Consider the following 15,484-nt stretch of genomic DNA (forward strand, 5'->3'; position numbering starts at 1 on the left):
AGGATGAAATGAAATGTATGATGTTTGAGAGATCAGTGGGCATGAGGGTCTATATTTATGTATTCTTTCCATTGTGTTGCACTGTAAATGCCATTGATGCTGCAAGCTGTTTCTATACACTTTGTTTTTTTACTCCACACATCAGACATGTGTCTCACACAGGAAATGCAGCACACTTCTAAAACACAAGTATTTGTGTAACGCCTTGAATGGCGGTAATTGTACCTGAGGGTCACATGGGTGCCGTCCTCAAAGGGTGGAGGCGGAATTGGATTCAGCTGCTGAGGAAATTAAATAGAAAAAAATAGATTTCATTTAATTATTTATTCATGTTGGCGATGCAATATGGAGCCACCTGGGGTGTTTGTGTGTTTGTGTCTGTGAGCGGGGGTTTCAGGTGATTATTACCTCGGAGATTTTGACTCATTTGCATGGAGGGGGATTTATATGACCCCTTGAAATGGAAATTATGCACAATCACGTCGCTCTCCACAGGAAGAGGGGGGAGAAAGACAAATAAAGGAAAGAGTGACTGATGGCAGCAGAAGGGGGGGGGGCTTCGGAGAGATGGCGCCCAGAAGAGGAAGAGAATGGCATGACCAATAAAGGTATGTTGAGGATTGTGTGTGAGTGTGTGTGTGCGTACGACAGATTTTACCGTGTGTTTGTGGTCCTCCAGGGGGTTGATGGCGAGCTTAATGACTTTCAGAATCATGCAGTTCCAGCATTTGTGTCTCTGTTCTTTTTTTCAAGTGTTTTCACAATACTTCTTTACTATAGGACTCCTGATCTGGAAGGGATTTGTTCAAGAAAACGGTAAGGCAAACGTTGCCAACATAGGCCAGAATAAGGCACTCCAACTGCATTTGAAATACGTATCAAGAGATAAGGTTTACTGCCTTTGCCTGTAGAAGACTGAAAATAAACAAGCCATTTGGAATGTGCAGGGATTTACTGATAATCTGTTAAATGTTAACCCACTTGCAGCATCAGTGTGCTCTTTGTTCGTGAATTTCTCCAGCTTTTAGCTCCGTAGCAGTGGAAACCCCATGAAACTCGCTGCCATCACTTTGGATGTTAGCTCGCCTGGGTGCAAGGCTACTTAACACTGACAACCACCCCGTAGTCAGGGAAAAGCTCTTGTGTGTCGTAAGCTACTTATTTACTGTCCTATCACTTCTGCGGAAGATAAACTGCTTTGGGAAGGGGCGAGCAGAGACTCTTAAGCCATCGGTAAATTACAGGAGGTACCGTACTTGTTTTTTTTGCTTATGTTCTCTCCATGCTAATAGTATCCTAGCACTCTAAATCTCTTGAGTAGTACATGTGCAATATTAACTCTTACAGACCCTTACAGCTTATCTAATGTCTTTAGGCAAGCCACACTAAAATGCAATATTTCATCATGAAATTGATATAAGGAAGCCAAATATTCATCTTTTTTTATGGTATTTGTTGGAGATCTTACAGTTGAAAGGGGGAGACAGAAAGGAAGACGTTGCCTGAAATGTCGGCTGACTTGGGAATCAAACCAGTTTATTAGGCAGTGGTGACCGCATATTGGCTTCCAGCTCTAACCACTTAGCTATCCGGCAACCCAAATATTCATCTTTTAATGTTGCAAATAAATATTCAACTTTTCTCATAACATTTGCTTTTACAGTCAACTAAGGTGCTGGTTATTTCTTCTTCTGACGAGGTCAGTAAAAATGTCAGGAAGATGATCAAAATTAAAGATGGAGACATCTGGCGAAAAAATTTGCTGAAAATGTTATCTTATTATTACACAAAACAGATGTTGACAAAAGTGCATAGCTGAACAAAAATATATATCTATATTTGTTATCGCATACCCAGCAAATCCTAGCATTTCAAAATCCCCCAAATATTGTATCGTTACTGAAGTATCGTATCGTACCACCATACCCATATTTCCTGCCTTTTTTCTCATTCCCCACCATGCTATTAGAGACATTCATCAGCACAGTTGAAGTGCTTGACATCATTCAGCTTTGTCTTGCCTTCCGACCTTCCTTTCTTCCGGGGTGAAAGGGACCACAATGCACTACAGTAGGTGATATGGCCGCGCAGCTCCCTTCTCCCACCTCATTGTTCTTCAATTACTGAACAAGCACACGGGGTGGATCCGGCATTATTTATGGTCCCTTGCCACCACAATGCACATATAATTACCTCTCAAAAGCTGTAATTGTGCTCATTTCTCATGTCCTGTGTGGACATCCACTGTCATGCCCTCGCACCGTCTCCATGGAGATTGAGAGCCAATTGCCGTTGAAGGACACCACAGGTCGTAGTTCGCACTTTAGATTCAGTAGGTGTTTGTGCGTTGGACAGTATTCAGAGGAAGCTGCTAATTAAGTAGTTAATGTGTTCATTTTTAGAGTTTGAGCTGAATCTGAAAAAAAATTCGTTTTTAAAGGCTAATGTTATTTATATCTGTATTGCTATGAAAATGCAATAAAGTAATCACTTTGTCACTCAGTAGGCATTAATTCATGATTAAAAAACACTTTTCTATACCTTAATCCAAATGAAAATGCATCTGACAGCCCTCCAGTTATTGGATGTGAGGTTGATTGACTAATGATGGAAGTGACTGTTGAGTCCATCACCAGCGTCTTGGCAATACAGAGTGACAGTTTGTATGTGTTTGATCAATGGTGCATAGCTCGGGGACAGAGCGAGAGCAGGGGGCTGTGGCAACTCTCAAACCTCCTTGTCAATCAAAAGGCCCCACGAACCGCACCCCATGAAATCCATTAAAGCCAATTTAACCACAGCCGTACAGCTCATAGCCCCATGAACGCTCAACCCATGGTGAATTAATGATGGATTTTCAAAACTTTGGTGGAGTGAGTTGATTGCTGAGTATTATTTCTCGGACCTGGTGTGTCATTAATTATTATGTGGTGAAAAGAGCTCTCAGTTAGACATGTTTCCAGCATGATTGGACTTTAAAAAACGTTTTTCATTCTTTTTCCCTTTTATATGTATCAACACTTCTGGCACCTACTGATACTTGTATTAATTAGCAAGCACCTTTCAAACAAAAAGCAAGCAACTTTTACACCACCCAGAAATCAATCTGTTGATATTCTAAGAGGTTTTCAAAGGTCCATGATTTTGCCTTCAATCTGAAACAAACCTGTGGAAAGTCTACGATTACAAGGTATGTCAAAACATATTTCTACTTAAGGAAAATAACATGTTGTCATACAGAAGAGCAGCAAATAAACCTAGCCCTACCCGACCAGAGGGGCACATTGTTGTGAAACACCAACAGTCCAACAGCCTGTCGAGAAAGACACCAATTGCTTCTTAAGGCCCATTTATCTTTAGATTTAACCCTGCTTCTAAACCAAAGGCATGACCGTCTTACTCTTACTCTGCTTGGTTAATACAGGGCCGGTTCTAGCCAATTTGATGCCCTAGGCGAGATTTTTAGCTGGCACCCCAACCCCCCCCCCCTCCCAGCTAGAGAATCGTAAAGTAGAAAAGATAAAGATCAATAGAGTATCCAAGGAATACACAATAGAATATAGAATAAATGAAAAATCTTTACACAAGACAAATACACTACAAAAACAGAAACTTATTGAAATAGGTTATATACATCAAAAAGGCTTCAAATGTATTCAGTATTGTATGAACATGTTTGATTGGACGTCACATCTCTCACATGAGCGAGAGACACACAGTAGAAACAAAACACATACAAACACTAACAGGGGTTTCAGGGACGGGCAGTGACAGTCGGTACATTCTTCTATATGTCTGTCGGTCTCAAATCTAAAGGGTGCAATAATGATTTGTATAAACTATGCATAAACAGCGGACACTGTTTATACGCAGCCCTCACGAAGCATACACGGCCAGATAGCTTATCCAACAGTTAGAACCCATACGAGACACAACCTTTATAGTCAGAAAAAAAGTGTGATTATTTTCTGATATTTTACACAAATGATATTATGAATACTGTGGGCCTACATAACTTAGTGTGATTATAAATGCATGTGTGTGAATATTGGCATGCACTTTCGTTTTTATTCATTGTCTCAATGCACTCATACGGCCATTATGCAAATGCTGCAACTCGGCTGCCGGAGGAGAGTACTACCAATGTTAATCGGCAATACTCCTGGCGACTAAAAGTGGCTTTTGTCATGATGAAAATAAACCTATTTGGTTTTCTAAGTGTTATTATATCAATATGACAATAGAGACATGTGCATAAACGACAAAAACAGTTGAAAACATTTTAACCTGTTAAGCCTCAAGCCAGTTTTTCAGGACATTTGACATTTCTAGAACAAATGACCATAACTACACTTCTAAAAGGGGAAAATTAATAATCTTTTTTCTCAAAGTAATGATAAACCTGTGAGTTGGATGTAGAAAAGTCAGAATCAAAATAGATGTTTTCGCCCATAAGAACCCACAAAACAAGAGAGACCGGTGGGGAGCAAGCAAACTACTAACTTAGAGAAAAATTGCAATCTCGGTTATCTAGAGTAGTCTAGGTAGTCCTGTCGCTAGATACTCAAAAAATACTGGTCACTTAACCTTATTTTTTTCCACGGTCATGAGGATTTTAGTCGTTGACAAAGTTCAGTTAAATAAATATGTCCGGGCTTTTGTATCTTAAACCGAGTTGCCAGAAATGTTAGACATGTTGTACGCTGAGGAGATAAGGAATAGGAGTATAGTAAGACTAAGTCATTAATTTTTCTTTGTACTTGTGTTTTGGCCAGGGCCGCGACGGGTGGTCTTAGTGTGGTTCCCCGGCCCCCCTTCAAGGATTTTAGGTAGATTTGTAATGGGTAACCACTTACTCACTAGCGCATCGGTCTTAGAGCCTGACTTCGACGCTATGGAGACCATCGATAGTACTGTCCGATTATACTTTTTGAGGCAGTAACTGTATATTTACTTATACCTAATAGTTCATTAAGTAAAGTTTACACCTGTGTCTGTGTACTATTGGATACAATAATTGCGAGCGCGCAAATAATAAGCCAAAACTTCTTTGAAAAACTATTCGTTGTGGTCGTTGCCATTCTGAATAAAAAGGCATAAAAACAGAGGCATTTCTTTTACAACAACCAACAACAACAAAACAACAGTAAAGCGCCGCTCAAGAGACTAACGAGTCACTACTATGATGACCATTATAGACATCTTAGACACCTTAGAGTCAAACGGGAAAGCTAAGATAAGCCGAGATTGCCAAGTTTCCTCTACAGGTTAGTAGTTTTTGCTGGTTACCCAAGGTCTCTTGCCGTTTTTGCGAGGTAAAGGTAGGTTTACTGGGGTCTCCACCCTCAAAAAAAAGATTTGGAGAGATTTTCCAGGTTTACAGTGAACAAAACGAGTTAGAACTATGTCCCATGAATAATTACACATGAAACCTAAGGATCTTCGAAAATCAAGATATTGGGTAGTAAGGTTCCCACCAAAAAGAGTGATATTCTTTTTTCTTAAAACCTGCCTGTGATATTAAAATGCTAAAAAAATGGATACAAGTTACGACTTAAAAGNGAATACGAGGAAACGAACTGCGGTCTGGCTCTTACAGCTTGCACGCGGTTTGATTGGCTAGCGCTTGTACTGTCAGATTTGCATAAACGGGATTTGATTGGCTGACGCTTCCAGCTCAGCTTCAAAAGTTGAACATTGCTCAACTTTTGAATCCTGAAAATCTTCGCTTTGCTTCCCCACAATGCAGTTCGGCATAAAAAGGGAGGCAAAGTGACGTCATCCCCATTCAAAGTCAATGGGCAGATTTTTTTAAAGCTGCTGTGTGGACGTACCGTAAGACTTGGGTAGAATCAGGAAGAGGTAGATCCACCAATCAGTACAACTCCAGTCCATGTAAAGCACAAGCTGAATGTAGAAATGAAGCCAACCTGTTTTGGAGGTTCGAGGGTTTTCATCAAGGTTTCCACGTGTGATGGCAGCACTTTTTGGTGAAGATGCAGCAACATCCGGAGGGTGTGTCTGTGCACGTTCTCTTTACTGAAAAACATCCAGAAAAAACAACGATCCTTTAGAAACATGGCGGAGAAGTTTCAGCCAAACTGAAAAATTGTTATGTTGAAGGTCAGGCAGTCATATTAGAGGCTATGCTATCCGCCCACCTGGAGAAAGTAGTAAGAAGGAAGCCGTCGTAAACAACCGAGCAAAAGTCTTCTGATCCAAACTCATCGGAGAGCAGGGTGAGGTGTCCCGTCAGCAGGTGGAGGAAGATGTCTCCAAAGGCCATGTCATTGTACGTCTCCACTGTGGGAAGATCCAGCTTTTATTAAGTCATATGGTTCCTGCTGTCAATCCTTTTTACTACTGAACCTACTGAGTAATTACTGCCTGCTCAAAGATTAATACCGACTCCCCATGCAGTGACAGTGCCTCTATACACATTGAATAAAATGTAAATCAAAACAAAAACATTTTAAATCGGAACCTAGATACATACTATACTATATATAAAATAAGGAAGAACAGTGTGTTGAGATGCTGCATGTTGGATAAGTTCTAGTCTGTTTAAGAGCTGTGGTTTCAGATATTATGATATTGTAGGGCTTCTCAGACGTTTACTGGACAGAGGGACAGAGGGACAGAGAGGCAGACTGAGGGACAGATGGACAGACAGAGGGGGACAGAGGGACAGAGAGGCTCACCCAGGGCGGGCAGCAGCCTCTGCAGGGCATTCTTATTCCTCAGTTTGGCGATGTGGAGGACGTAGTACAGACCCATCTCACAGGCCACTCTGTTCTCCTGCAGGTACCTGAGGGCCACAAACACATCACCATCACAGTACCTCTCACCACAGCCTTCTTCACAAGTCACATTTTCTGAGACGAAACAACAGCCTTATTAAAAGGAGCATCACAAAGTATGCCTTGGAAGATGGTTTGAGGTATTTCTCATTACATTGGGTTAGTCTCTATGTCTGCCAGAGGGTAGGTCTCTGTGTCTGCCTGAGGGTAGGTCTCTGTGTCTGCCAGAGGGTGGGTCTCTGTGTCTGCCAGAGGGTGGGTTACTGTGTCTGCCAGAGGGTGGCACCTTTAGTTTGATATGGCCTGGAATTTAATAAAGCTGCTGATGCTTGTGTGTTGGTTACATTGTTTAGTGTATAAACTAAAGAAAATTCAGAGTACAAATTCCCAGAGCTCAAGATTTTTGATTTACACAGATTTAAAAAGGCAGCCAGTTCACAGCAAGTGATGACCGTCTGTCCTTAATAAATCATAAATGTGAATGATATCAGATACAAGCATCACTGTTTCTACTGCAAACTGTAGTGAGGATAACTGCAGAGAGCAAAGGAAGATAAAAGGTCACATCATGTGCATCAGGACACTGTCTCAGTGATGTTCTATAATGTGGCCGTCTCCTCCTGCAGTGCCTCACCTGGTAAAGGCGTCCGGAAGGGTGGTGGGGTATGGTGGGGAACTCTTCTCCTCACCGGGAAGTTTCTGATCCACTGTGAAGGTGTGATCGTCGACAACCACTGACATCATAGCAGGCAGGAAGCGGGTCACCACCTCCACATCCTGAGAGGAGGCGCACAGGAAGGCCAGTTAGTAAAATATATATTACTAAGGCAGAGCAGACTGCAGCGTGGGCAGCAGGACGCCATTCTCTATCTGCAGTCATGTGACAATATAAATATATTAGTAATAGATCTATTACTAATTACAGTCTAACTATTTCAACAGGTTTAAGTGCAACCAACGACCTTCGAAATACAGTGAGAACAAACGAGCAATGTCAGTGAGCTGAGAGTATGCCTGAGGTGTAAACTGTACGTACCAAACGAGGCTCTTTAAAGACCTGGCTGTCAATCATGTCCCAGGCCCCCTGACCCAGGGACAGCATCCTCAGCAGCAGCATCAGGTCGGGACTGTCCTGCTCACAAACACAGACGCAGCTTGATGACTACACTTTGGCTGTTTAAATTGATATTTACATAGTTGACAATATTGTAACTGTGTTGAGGGTAGATTGGTGGTCAAATACGTCACTATACCCAAGAAGTACAAAATGGAAAAAGATAAAATCTCCAACGAGGCGCTCTGAGGCAGCATAGACAGGTATTTTCTATGTTAAGAGTTTTACTCGCTACAGGGTGTACTTTGAGGGTTTGTGACTCTGCAGACCGTTTACATGCAGAAAAAGGGTAATAACCAGAAAAGCATGTCATGGGACCTTTAATTTGTTTTGTGGTACAAACACGGTAGGTAGCTAATGTAGCCCCAACATAAATTATTTGCTCTACTAGTGTTGTTTTGTGCGGTTACCCATCCAAAACTAAACTTCAGTGTTGACGACAGTGCTTCCACTAGATTGTTTCATTCGTGGTTGGACTAGATTTAGAGATTCACCACTGGCATGCTGCACCACCCCCTGCTCACCCTGGGTAGAGAGTCCTGACTCAGCAGCTCCTGCAGGTTCCTCATGATGCTCAGCACCAGGGTGTTACAGGCGAACGGGTCACACAGAATCATGGACAGGTCCCTGAGAAGCACAGAGACTCAGAAGATTAATCATCTGAGAGGAACAGCTCGGCTCCTAAACTTAAACCATCCTCCCGTCTTTTACCCGAGGACTTGCTCCTGTCCTTTCTTCACTCCATCCAGGAAACCCTGCAGCTCTCTGGCTCTCTTCCCGTCCACAAACTTCTCCCGGATGCAGGCGTCTAAACACCAGGTGAACTGTGGCGGGCCATAACAGAAACACAGGTCACACAGAGCTTCAGAGAGGATACAGGGTCTGGGGCTCTGTAGTGATACGATGGTGTCATAAAAGGGTCTCGTACCTTGTGGCAGGGGTCCACAGAGCAGATCTCACTGATGTCCAAGTCATGAAGAGACATGAGCAGCTCTGCTCTCAGGGTGCAGTAGTGGACATTTCGTGTTCTCAGGAAGAGCGTCCGTAAAAACTGCAGCACCATGTCATACAGCTTCACATTCTTCCCAATCATCTGTGTCAGCTTTAGCACCACCTACATCAACAGACGGCTCCATCATCTCACACAGGGGCCCATGTCTCACACACTTTGATAAAGACTTTATCACAATATCTAATCTGACGAGCGGGACTCACCTCCCCTTGGCGCCGTGTTTTGGGAGACGGGCTGAAGAAGTTGTGCAGGATGGAGAGGTCGCTGCTGAACAGAGCGGCTTCCTTCTCCACAATGTACTGCTTCAGGAGGGGGGACACTTCGTCCCCAAACAGAGCCTGGTTGTCCTGCCAGATCTGCCTCTTCACCTCCACGGCACACACCTTGTACAGCTCCTTGTCAGCCATCACCATCTTCAGTTTCTTCTCTGGTACCTTCAAGGAAAGCAGATAATAAAATATAAACGGTGCTCATCATGCTGAGGCAATGTAAACATTTTGATGTGATCATGACTTAATCTGATAATTTCCTCATGAAAGCTCATCCTGGATTTATAATGTTTGTCATATGGATCGTATATGTTGTAATTTTACTCTGTACATACAACATCCATGGCATGTCTCTCTGTGATGGTAGAAGTTGTATTGTCTTTGTTGCTTATCCATTACACCAGTATTAACGGGGCAGTGTAGCAGCAAGCTAACATAAAGTATGAGTTATATTGACAGAGGAAATGTGATGTAATAAACAAAAGACCAACTCCTTTCATCCGATGAATCACAATACTCAAATTGAAGATTTTAATATCTTGATGGACATGATAAAAGACGACAGAAATTCAAAGTGTGACACACTGTCTGCTGATTAAATGTAAATATTGGGTATACCTCATTTAGTCTACTGTTTTCATTCTTTAACATTACAGCTTCTGATGATACTTGCCTTGGGAAGATGCTTCAGCACCTGCATGACAACTGGCTGAATGGATGGCATCTTGACGAGGGGAAAGCTCTTCTCTAGCAGCTCCTCAAGCTTCCCATATCTGGAAGAAGATTGTAAGAAAACAGAGCACAATAGCAGCCAAGCCGGTTCCTGCAGAACTTTGTTTTGTAAAAAGCAACACCTTACCTGTCCTCCTCCTTGCCCTCAGCAATGGTGGCAACTCGCTCCATCAGCTTGTCTCGGAGCTCGTCAAACACAGACTGGTGGAACTCCAGCCGAGGAGTTCCATGGAGGTCGAGGAAGGGCAGAGCGGACTGCAGCGTGGGCAGCAGGATGCCATTCTCTATCTGCAGTCATGTGACACAGCACAGACTCATCATTAGCTCTAGCTGTAGCTGGTCAACTCAGAGACAGCTGCTTATTTGTAATGTCTGATAGCAGCTCAAACACAATAAAAAACACGTGACACACAGCAAGGGTATCTTTGAGAAACTCCTTGCACATAAATGGACCACATATAACAGTGATGGTATGAATCTGTTTTAGCTGAAGAAATTATGATACATATATCATAAATTGTATTTCTTAAATTTGACTGTGGTCAGGGCATTATTTATAAGCTTTTGCTTGTATCTTTTATACATTTCTTAAAAGTTACCTAACAGATTAATATTGATAACAAAAGCACAATTACACAATATAAACATATGGTAATAGATCTATTTCTAATTACACTTGAGAAATACTCACTTATTACACAATTAATATATACCAATTAGGAGTTGTGATATATTCAGGCGCTATCGTGTTAGCATATTACTAATGACCAAATGGAAGGCAAAAATGATGACAGAAGGTAAAACCTAAATGTGTGTAGCTGCTGTAAGAGAAGGTGATTATGATATATAACTACTATATTGAAACCGTTATATCAAAACTTATAACACTTGAACAATACTTCCAGCTATGTGTGTGATTTGCATCTGTTTTCATTGTATTGTGTTGTTACTTTAGTCGAATCTTAGAGCAGACTGTTGGTTTACTGACAGAGCCATAAGTTACATTAAAGTGTGTCACAGTCCTCAGGGTCCGCGGTTGTGTGTGTGTATGTGCGTATGCGTGTGTTCCATGTTTTACCTGTCTCTTTCTAATATGTTCGTTCACATTATTGTTTGTCATACTTTCGTTGTTGTTGATGAAACATCTACTGCAGAGGAAACATTTAAGAGGTGCACTATTTCCTGTTTATGTCCAGCTGTTCAGGGTTTTGTATTTATAAGTTAATTTCTTAACAATAACAAAACAAGTTAAACATACACAGAATGGTTAAGAGAATAAATAACACTTTTTATAAGCAGCTACCAGAGGTGGGAGAAGTGCTCAGATCTTGAGTAAAAGTAGAAGTACCAGAGTGTAGGAATACTCTGTTACAAGTAAAAGTCCAGCATTCAAAATGTTACTCAAGTAAAAGTAGAAAAGTATTATCATCAAATATATAGTTAAAGTAGCGACAGTAAAAGTAGTCATTGTGCAGATTGGTCCATATCAGAATGATATGTTTTATAATGATTGATCATGAAAGTGTTTTCAAAGCTGGTAAAGGTGCAGCTAGTTTGAATGAATTTCTATACTGCAGGGTAGCTTGTGAATTTACTCCAGGTGGAACTAAAGTCTGATTTAAGAGTTCTTTGTATTTCAGTACACGATTATCCTCTGAACTGTAGTAGAAGTCATTGAAATACTCAAGTAAAGTACAAGTACCTCAAAGTTGTACTTCAGTACAGTACTTGAGTAGGTGTACTTAGTTACTTTACACTACTGGCAGCTACATTGTAGATCATTATTTGTCCCGCGGTTACCTGGAACTGGTCGATGGCTTTCAGAGGCTCAGTGCAGTTGGTGAGGGTCTCCTTCAGATCCTCCCCGTTAGAGATCCCGAGCTCCGGCAGCCCCGCGAACATCCTTTCGCTGTTTTATCATCAAAGTGAAGGATTGTACCATGTGAAACTGCAGCCACAAAATCAGCTGTCTTCACAACACAGCCTCACATTCATGCACACATTACGCTCTTCGCATTCAGAGCAAACTTCCTCTTTTGCAGCTTTGTAAACAGTCCGTCAGAAACACCGGCGAGCTGAGCGTTCCAGGCTTCTTCGTGTTCTGGCGGGTGGCATTCATTCATCGGGAAGTGCGCCGGACTCGGCCGTGTCTCAATTCAGGGGTTGCATCCTTTGAAGGGTGCGACTTTGAATCGATGATTGGAACAATTAAAATAAAATGGTTGAAAGCTTTTTTGTCCCAGCCAGAATCCATGTGGTTCCATATTCCAAAGGCCATATTTAAACGTCTAGTCCGGGTTTGATTTTCTTTTAAAATGTGATTTTGAGGTTAATAAGATTCCGACCAAATTGTCAAATTTTCATAAGCAGATACTTCATTATTGGAAAATGATATTTACCTATGAAAATTTGACAATTTGGTCGGAATCTTATTAACCTCAAAATCACATTTTAAAAGAAAATCANATTACGGGCCAAAAGTTGTATTACAAGTATTTAAAAGTAAGCTGAGGACACCAAACCAACTGAGACCTGGTCTGTCCGCTGCATCTACGGCACTGTACAACACACACCTACACACGTACCACTACACATCTTACAGCTCCTAAGCATAATCAGGCTACAGGCCGTTGTGTTTTTTTGTTATTGTGAAGCACTAAAGGTCTTAGAAAAATATCGACTCTTTGTTTGTAGTATCTACTATCTAAGAAAAGTAAGAGAGTAGGCTGTTATACTGAGTGATATATATTTTACACACTGCTCTGCTTTCTGCACGGACCTCACTAGCTGTTCTCTCTGAAACATCGCATACGCTATGGAAAAGCCAGTTTCTAAATATAATATCCAGGGGATCGCATGCAGAGCTGTCCATTGGGTCTGAGATAAAGTCCGTGCGTGCTCCGCCTCCACCGTGCCCGGAAATGCAATCCGCGGAGGAGCCGTGGAGGAACCACAGTGACTATCTCGGTTAGCAGTCCTCCAGAGAGCCTCCTCGACGCTCGATCCTTCGGTCCTCGGGTGCATTTAGAAAGCCTCATCCCAATCACTCCTCCTCGAGACCTTCTTCCCCTCCTCGGAGAATTGACCCGAAATTGATCACACACGCCATTTCGGAAAGGACGTCACCAATAGCTGAAATGCACCACAGGTAGGATCGAGGAGGGGTGAGGGAGGAGGGGTTGCGGAGAGACGAAAGGGAGGATACACGCGAGCAACTTACGCGGAAGTGTTTTCACCACTCGCGTATAAAAGCCCCGCCCCACCCTTCACAGTGGTCGATTTCAACAAAGGAAAACCGACAACTGGGAATATGAGTGGAAAAGCGTCACTATAATGCATAACGGGCCCGTGCCACACTATAGCTTCAAAAAAGCTTGGACTGGGGCGTGTCTGAAGCTTGGATTTTTATTCGGAGCACCTGCGACCCAACACCAATCACATGAATGGTCCCGGCCCCCGGCATACAAAGCAAAAAAAACCGGGGATTTTATGCAAGCAATATATATATATAAAACTCCACAAACAGGCCGAAAACCTACCTGTTTCACCCAGCTGCTCTGCCACCCTCCGCCCCCCCATCCCTCCATGCCTGGTCCCCGGTTTGTATCCCGAGTAAATAGTTCTGTGGGTCGTAAGAACGGGTGATTGCTGACCGTAAATTTCTCGTTGGAATATGAGGAAATGAACTGCATGGTCTGTCTCTCCAAGCTTGCACAGTGGTTTGTTGGCTGACGCTCTGAATCTGTGCACATTGCCGTAGAGTGAACAGGAGATCATTGATTGCTGACGACTCCTCCTCTGGCGTCCTTCGTTGGCTTCAAAGATTGAACATTGTTTTTCTAGCTTTTGACAGCACTGATCGCCGTAGTCCGACTCATGGTACCTACTCAATTCAGTTCGGGAAAGCGAGCCAGGCCAACGTGCGTCACCCTTCTAAGTGATAATGTGCAGACGCGTAGCTAAGCTGTTAAGGAACGGATTGTCGAACGTGACGTGTGATCGGGCCGTCAGTGTCTCACAGCTCCGTCGGGATATTTGTAGGGATGAGGTACTAATGCAATTCATTTTATAATGCTTCAACATTGTCTGTAATTCATTTCATTTAATAGTAGGCTGAGAAGACAGAATTTACCGAGCGAAATCGTGTAACACAATAAGGTGGCGAGGACTACCTATCATACATTTACGCAGAGATTTCATTATAACACAGGAACATAGATTCATCGCAATATATATATTTATCCAGAAATGCGCCGGTTCTAACGGGTTATTCAGTGTAAGCTCTATGAGAGGGCATACAGCCTGTGCTCATGTCTATCATTAACAATCGACATGTCAGGCATTAAGAGTGACGTTTGACGTGTTTAAACACCTCATCCGATTAATCACCATGAGGATACTCCGTCTGTCCTCGCGTCACACTACCTCGGGTCTCACGCTCGATCTTACGTAGTGCGGAGCTAAGTGTATTAGGTAGGATGCGTGAGAAAGGTATTTAATCTTAGCATGTTTTGGAGTAGGCTCGCAGAATTCACATGTCCTGTTGCATCATCCTGCGCGCTGAACAGTAAATCCACATCACATGGGTCACATACCGTGAGGGATCAAACCCAGCCGTCAGCTGACCAGAGACGACATCGACTGACGTATGGACGCAGCCTCTACGCACTCTACACACAACCGGGTCACACGCTGTGTGTGTCACGTCACCACACACACACGCTGTTTACACAGTCAGTTACACAACCACACAAACATACCACTGATAGGCTGCTTGGACACACACAAAGGTCAACAGACCTCGAATGAGTTTGCTTTAATACTGCTTCTGTCAAGACTTTTGCCGGGACATACCGATCCTGTGTTTAGTCTAGAAAAGTAAATGTGTGCATTGTTATTATAAAAGTTGTGTATATTTACAGACCGTTGGACAAAACTAAGAAGCTTATAAACATCAGGTTTAAACTAAAAGAGCTTTGAAACTCAATGAAAGATGTTTGGAGTTTTATTTGAGTTATTCATTTTAACTTCTTTGTCTAAGAGATGCTGATTTTAAACGTTGTTACATATAGTTACGGCCTTTCCTGTTTCGGCGGAGAGAGGGGAGGCGTCACCAAAGCTTGCCGCTATATTTACTCCCTCCCACCTGACAGGAGGGGGAGCCTCGTTGAGCTGCGAGTGTTTCTACAGACGGGAGTTCCACTCCGTCACGGAGGGGTAGGGTCGAGGTAGTGGTTTGGGGATTGGGCCCTCTTCTTCTTCTTCTCTTCGTATTTTTTTGGCGGATTGCAAACAAATTAAAGGTGGCATACCCGCGACCTCCGAGTTCTGCTTGACTCGGTTTGCATTTATAAAGAATGCACAAATGTTGTTTAATCGTTAATGTCAGATATGGTACTAAGTAAATACCATTTGTTCCTGCTCAAGATTAGATTCACCATTATGTTATTGCACACATTACAGGTACTGAGGACAACGAAATGCGGTTATAGGCTTCTAACCAGGAGTGCAACAAGCAGTAAAGTGAAAAGTAATGTACACAATCTACAGAATAAAA

General features: G+C 42.5%; 1 protein-coding gene across 1 annotated transcript; it reads right to left on the reverse strand.

Annotated features, from left to right (window-relative positions):
• Window positions 1-5,824: 5,824 nt before the first annotated feature.
• On the reverse strand, window positions 5,825-11,959 carry nelfb (negative elongation factor complex member B). The gene is made up of 12 exons (XM_010768831.1): window positions 11,728-11,959; window positions 10,055-10,215; window positions 9,869-9,968; window positions 9,130-9,360; window positions 8,843-9,028; window positions 8,626-8,738; window positions 8,439-8,541; window positions 7,837-7,932; window positions 7,435-7,577; window positions 6,702-6,808; window positions 6,162-6,303; window positions 5,825-6,039 (listed from the first exon to the last, which is right to left on the reverse strand). The coding sequence occupies exons 1-12, from the start codon at window positions 11,827-11,829 to the stop codon at window positions 5,853-5,855; spliced, it is 1,671 nt and encodes a 556-aa protein (XP_010767133.1). The 5' UTR covers window positions 11,830-11,959; the 3' UTR covers window positions 5,825-5,852.
• Between the last annotated feature and the right edge of the window lie 3,525 nt (window positions 11,960-15,484).

Source organism: Notothenia coriiceps, unplaced genomic scaffold (assembly GCF_000735185.1).
Source record: "Notothenia coriiceps isolate Sejong01 unplaced genomic scaffold, NC01 NC01_scaffold00006102, whole genome shotgun sequence".
Taxonomy (NCBI): Eukaryota; Metazoa; Chordata; class Actinopteri; order Perciformes; family Nototheniidae; genus Notothenia; species Notothenia coriiceps.

Coding starts and splice junctions, on each gene's coding strand:
- nelfb (XM_010768831.1), bottom strand. CDS start 11,829: ATGTTCGCGGGGCTGCCGGAGCTCGGGATCTCTAACGGGGAGGATCTG. Junction 8,739..8,842: donor CTGTGGACCCCTGCCACAAG/GTACGAGACCCT, acceptor GGCCCGCCACAG/TTCACCTGGTGTTTAGACGC. Junction 6,809..7,434: donor CTTCCGGACGCCTTTACCAG/GTGAGGCACTGC, acceptor TGTGGCCCTCAG/GTACCTGCAGGAGAACAGAG.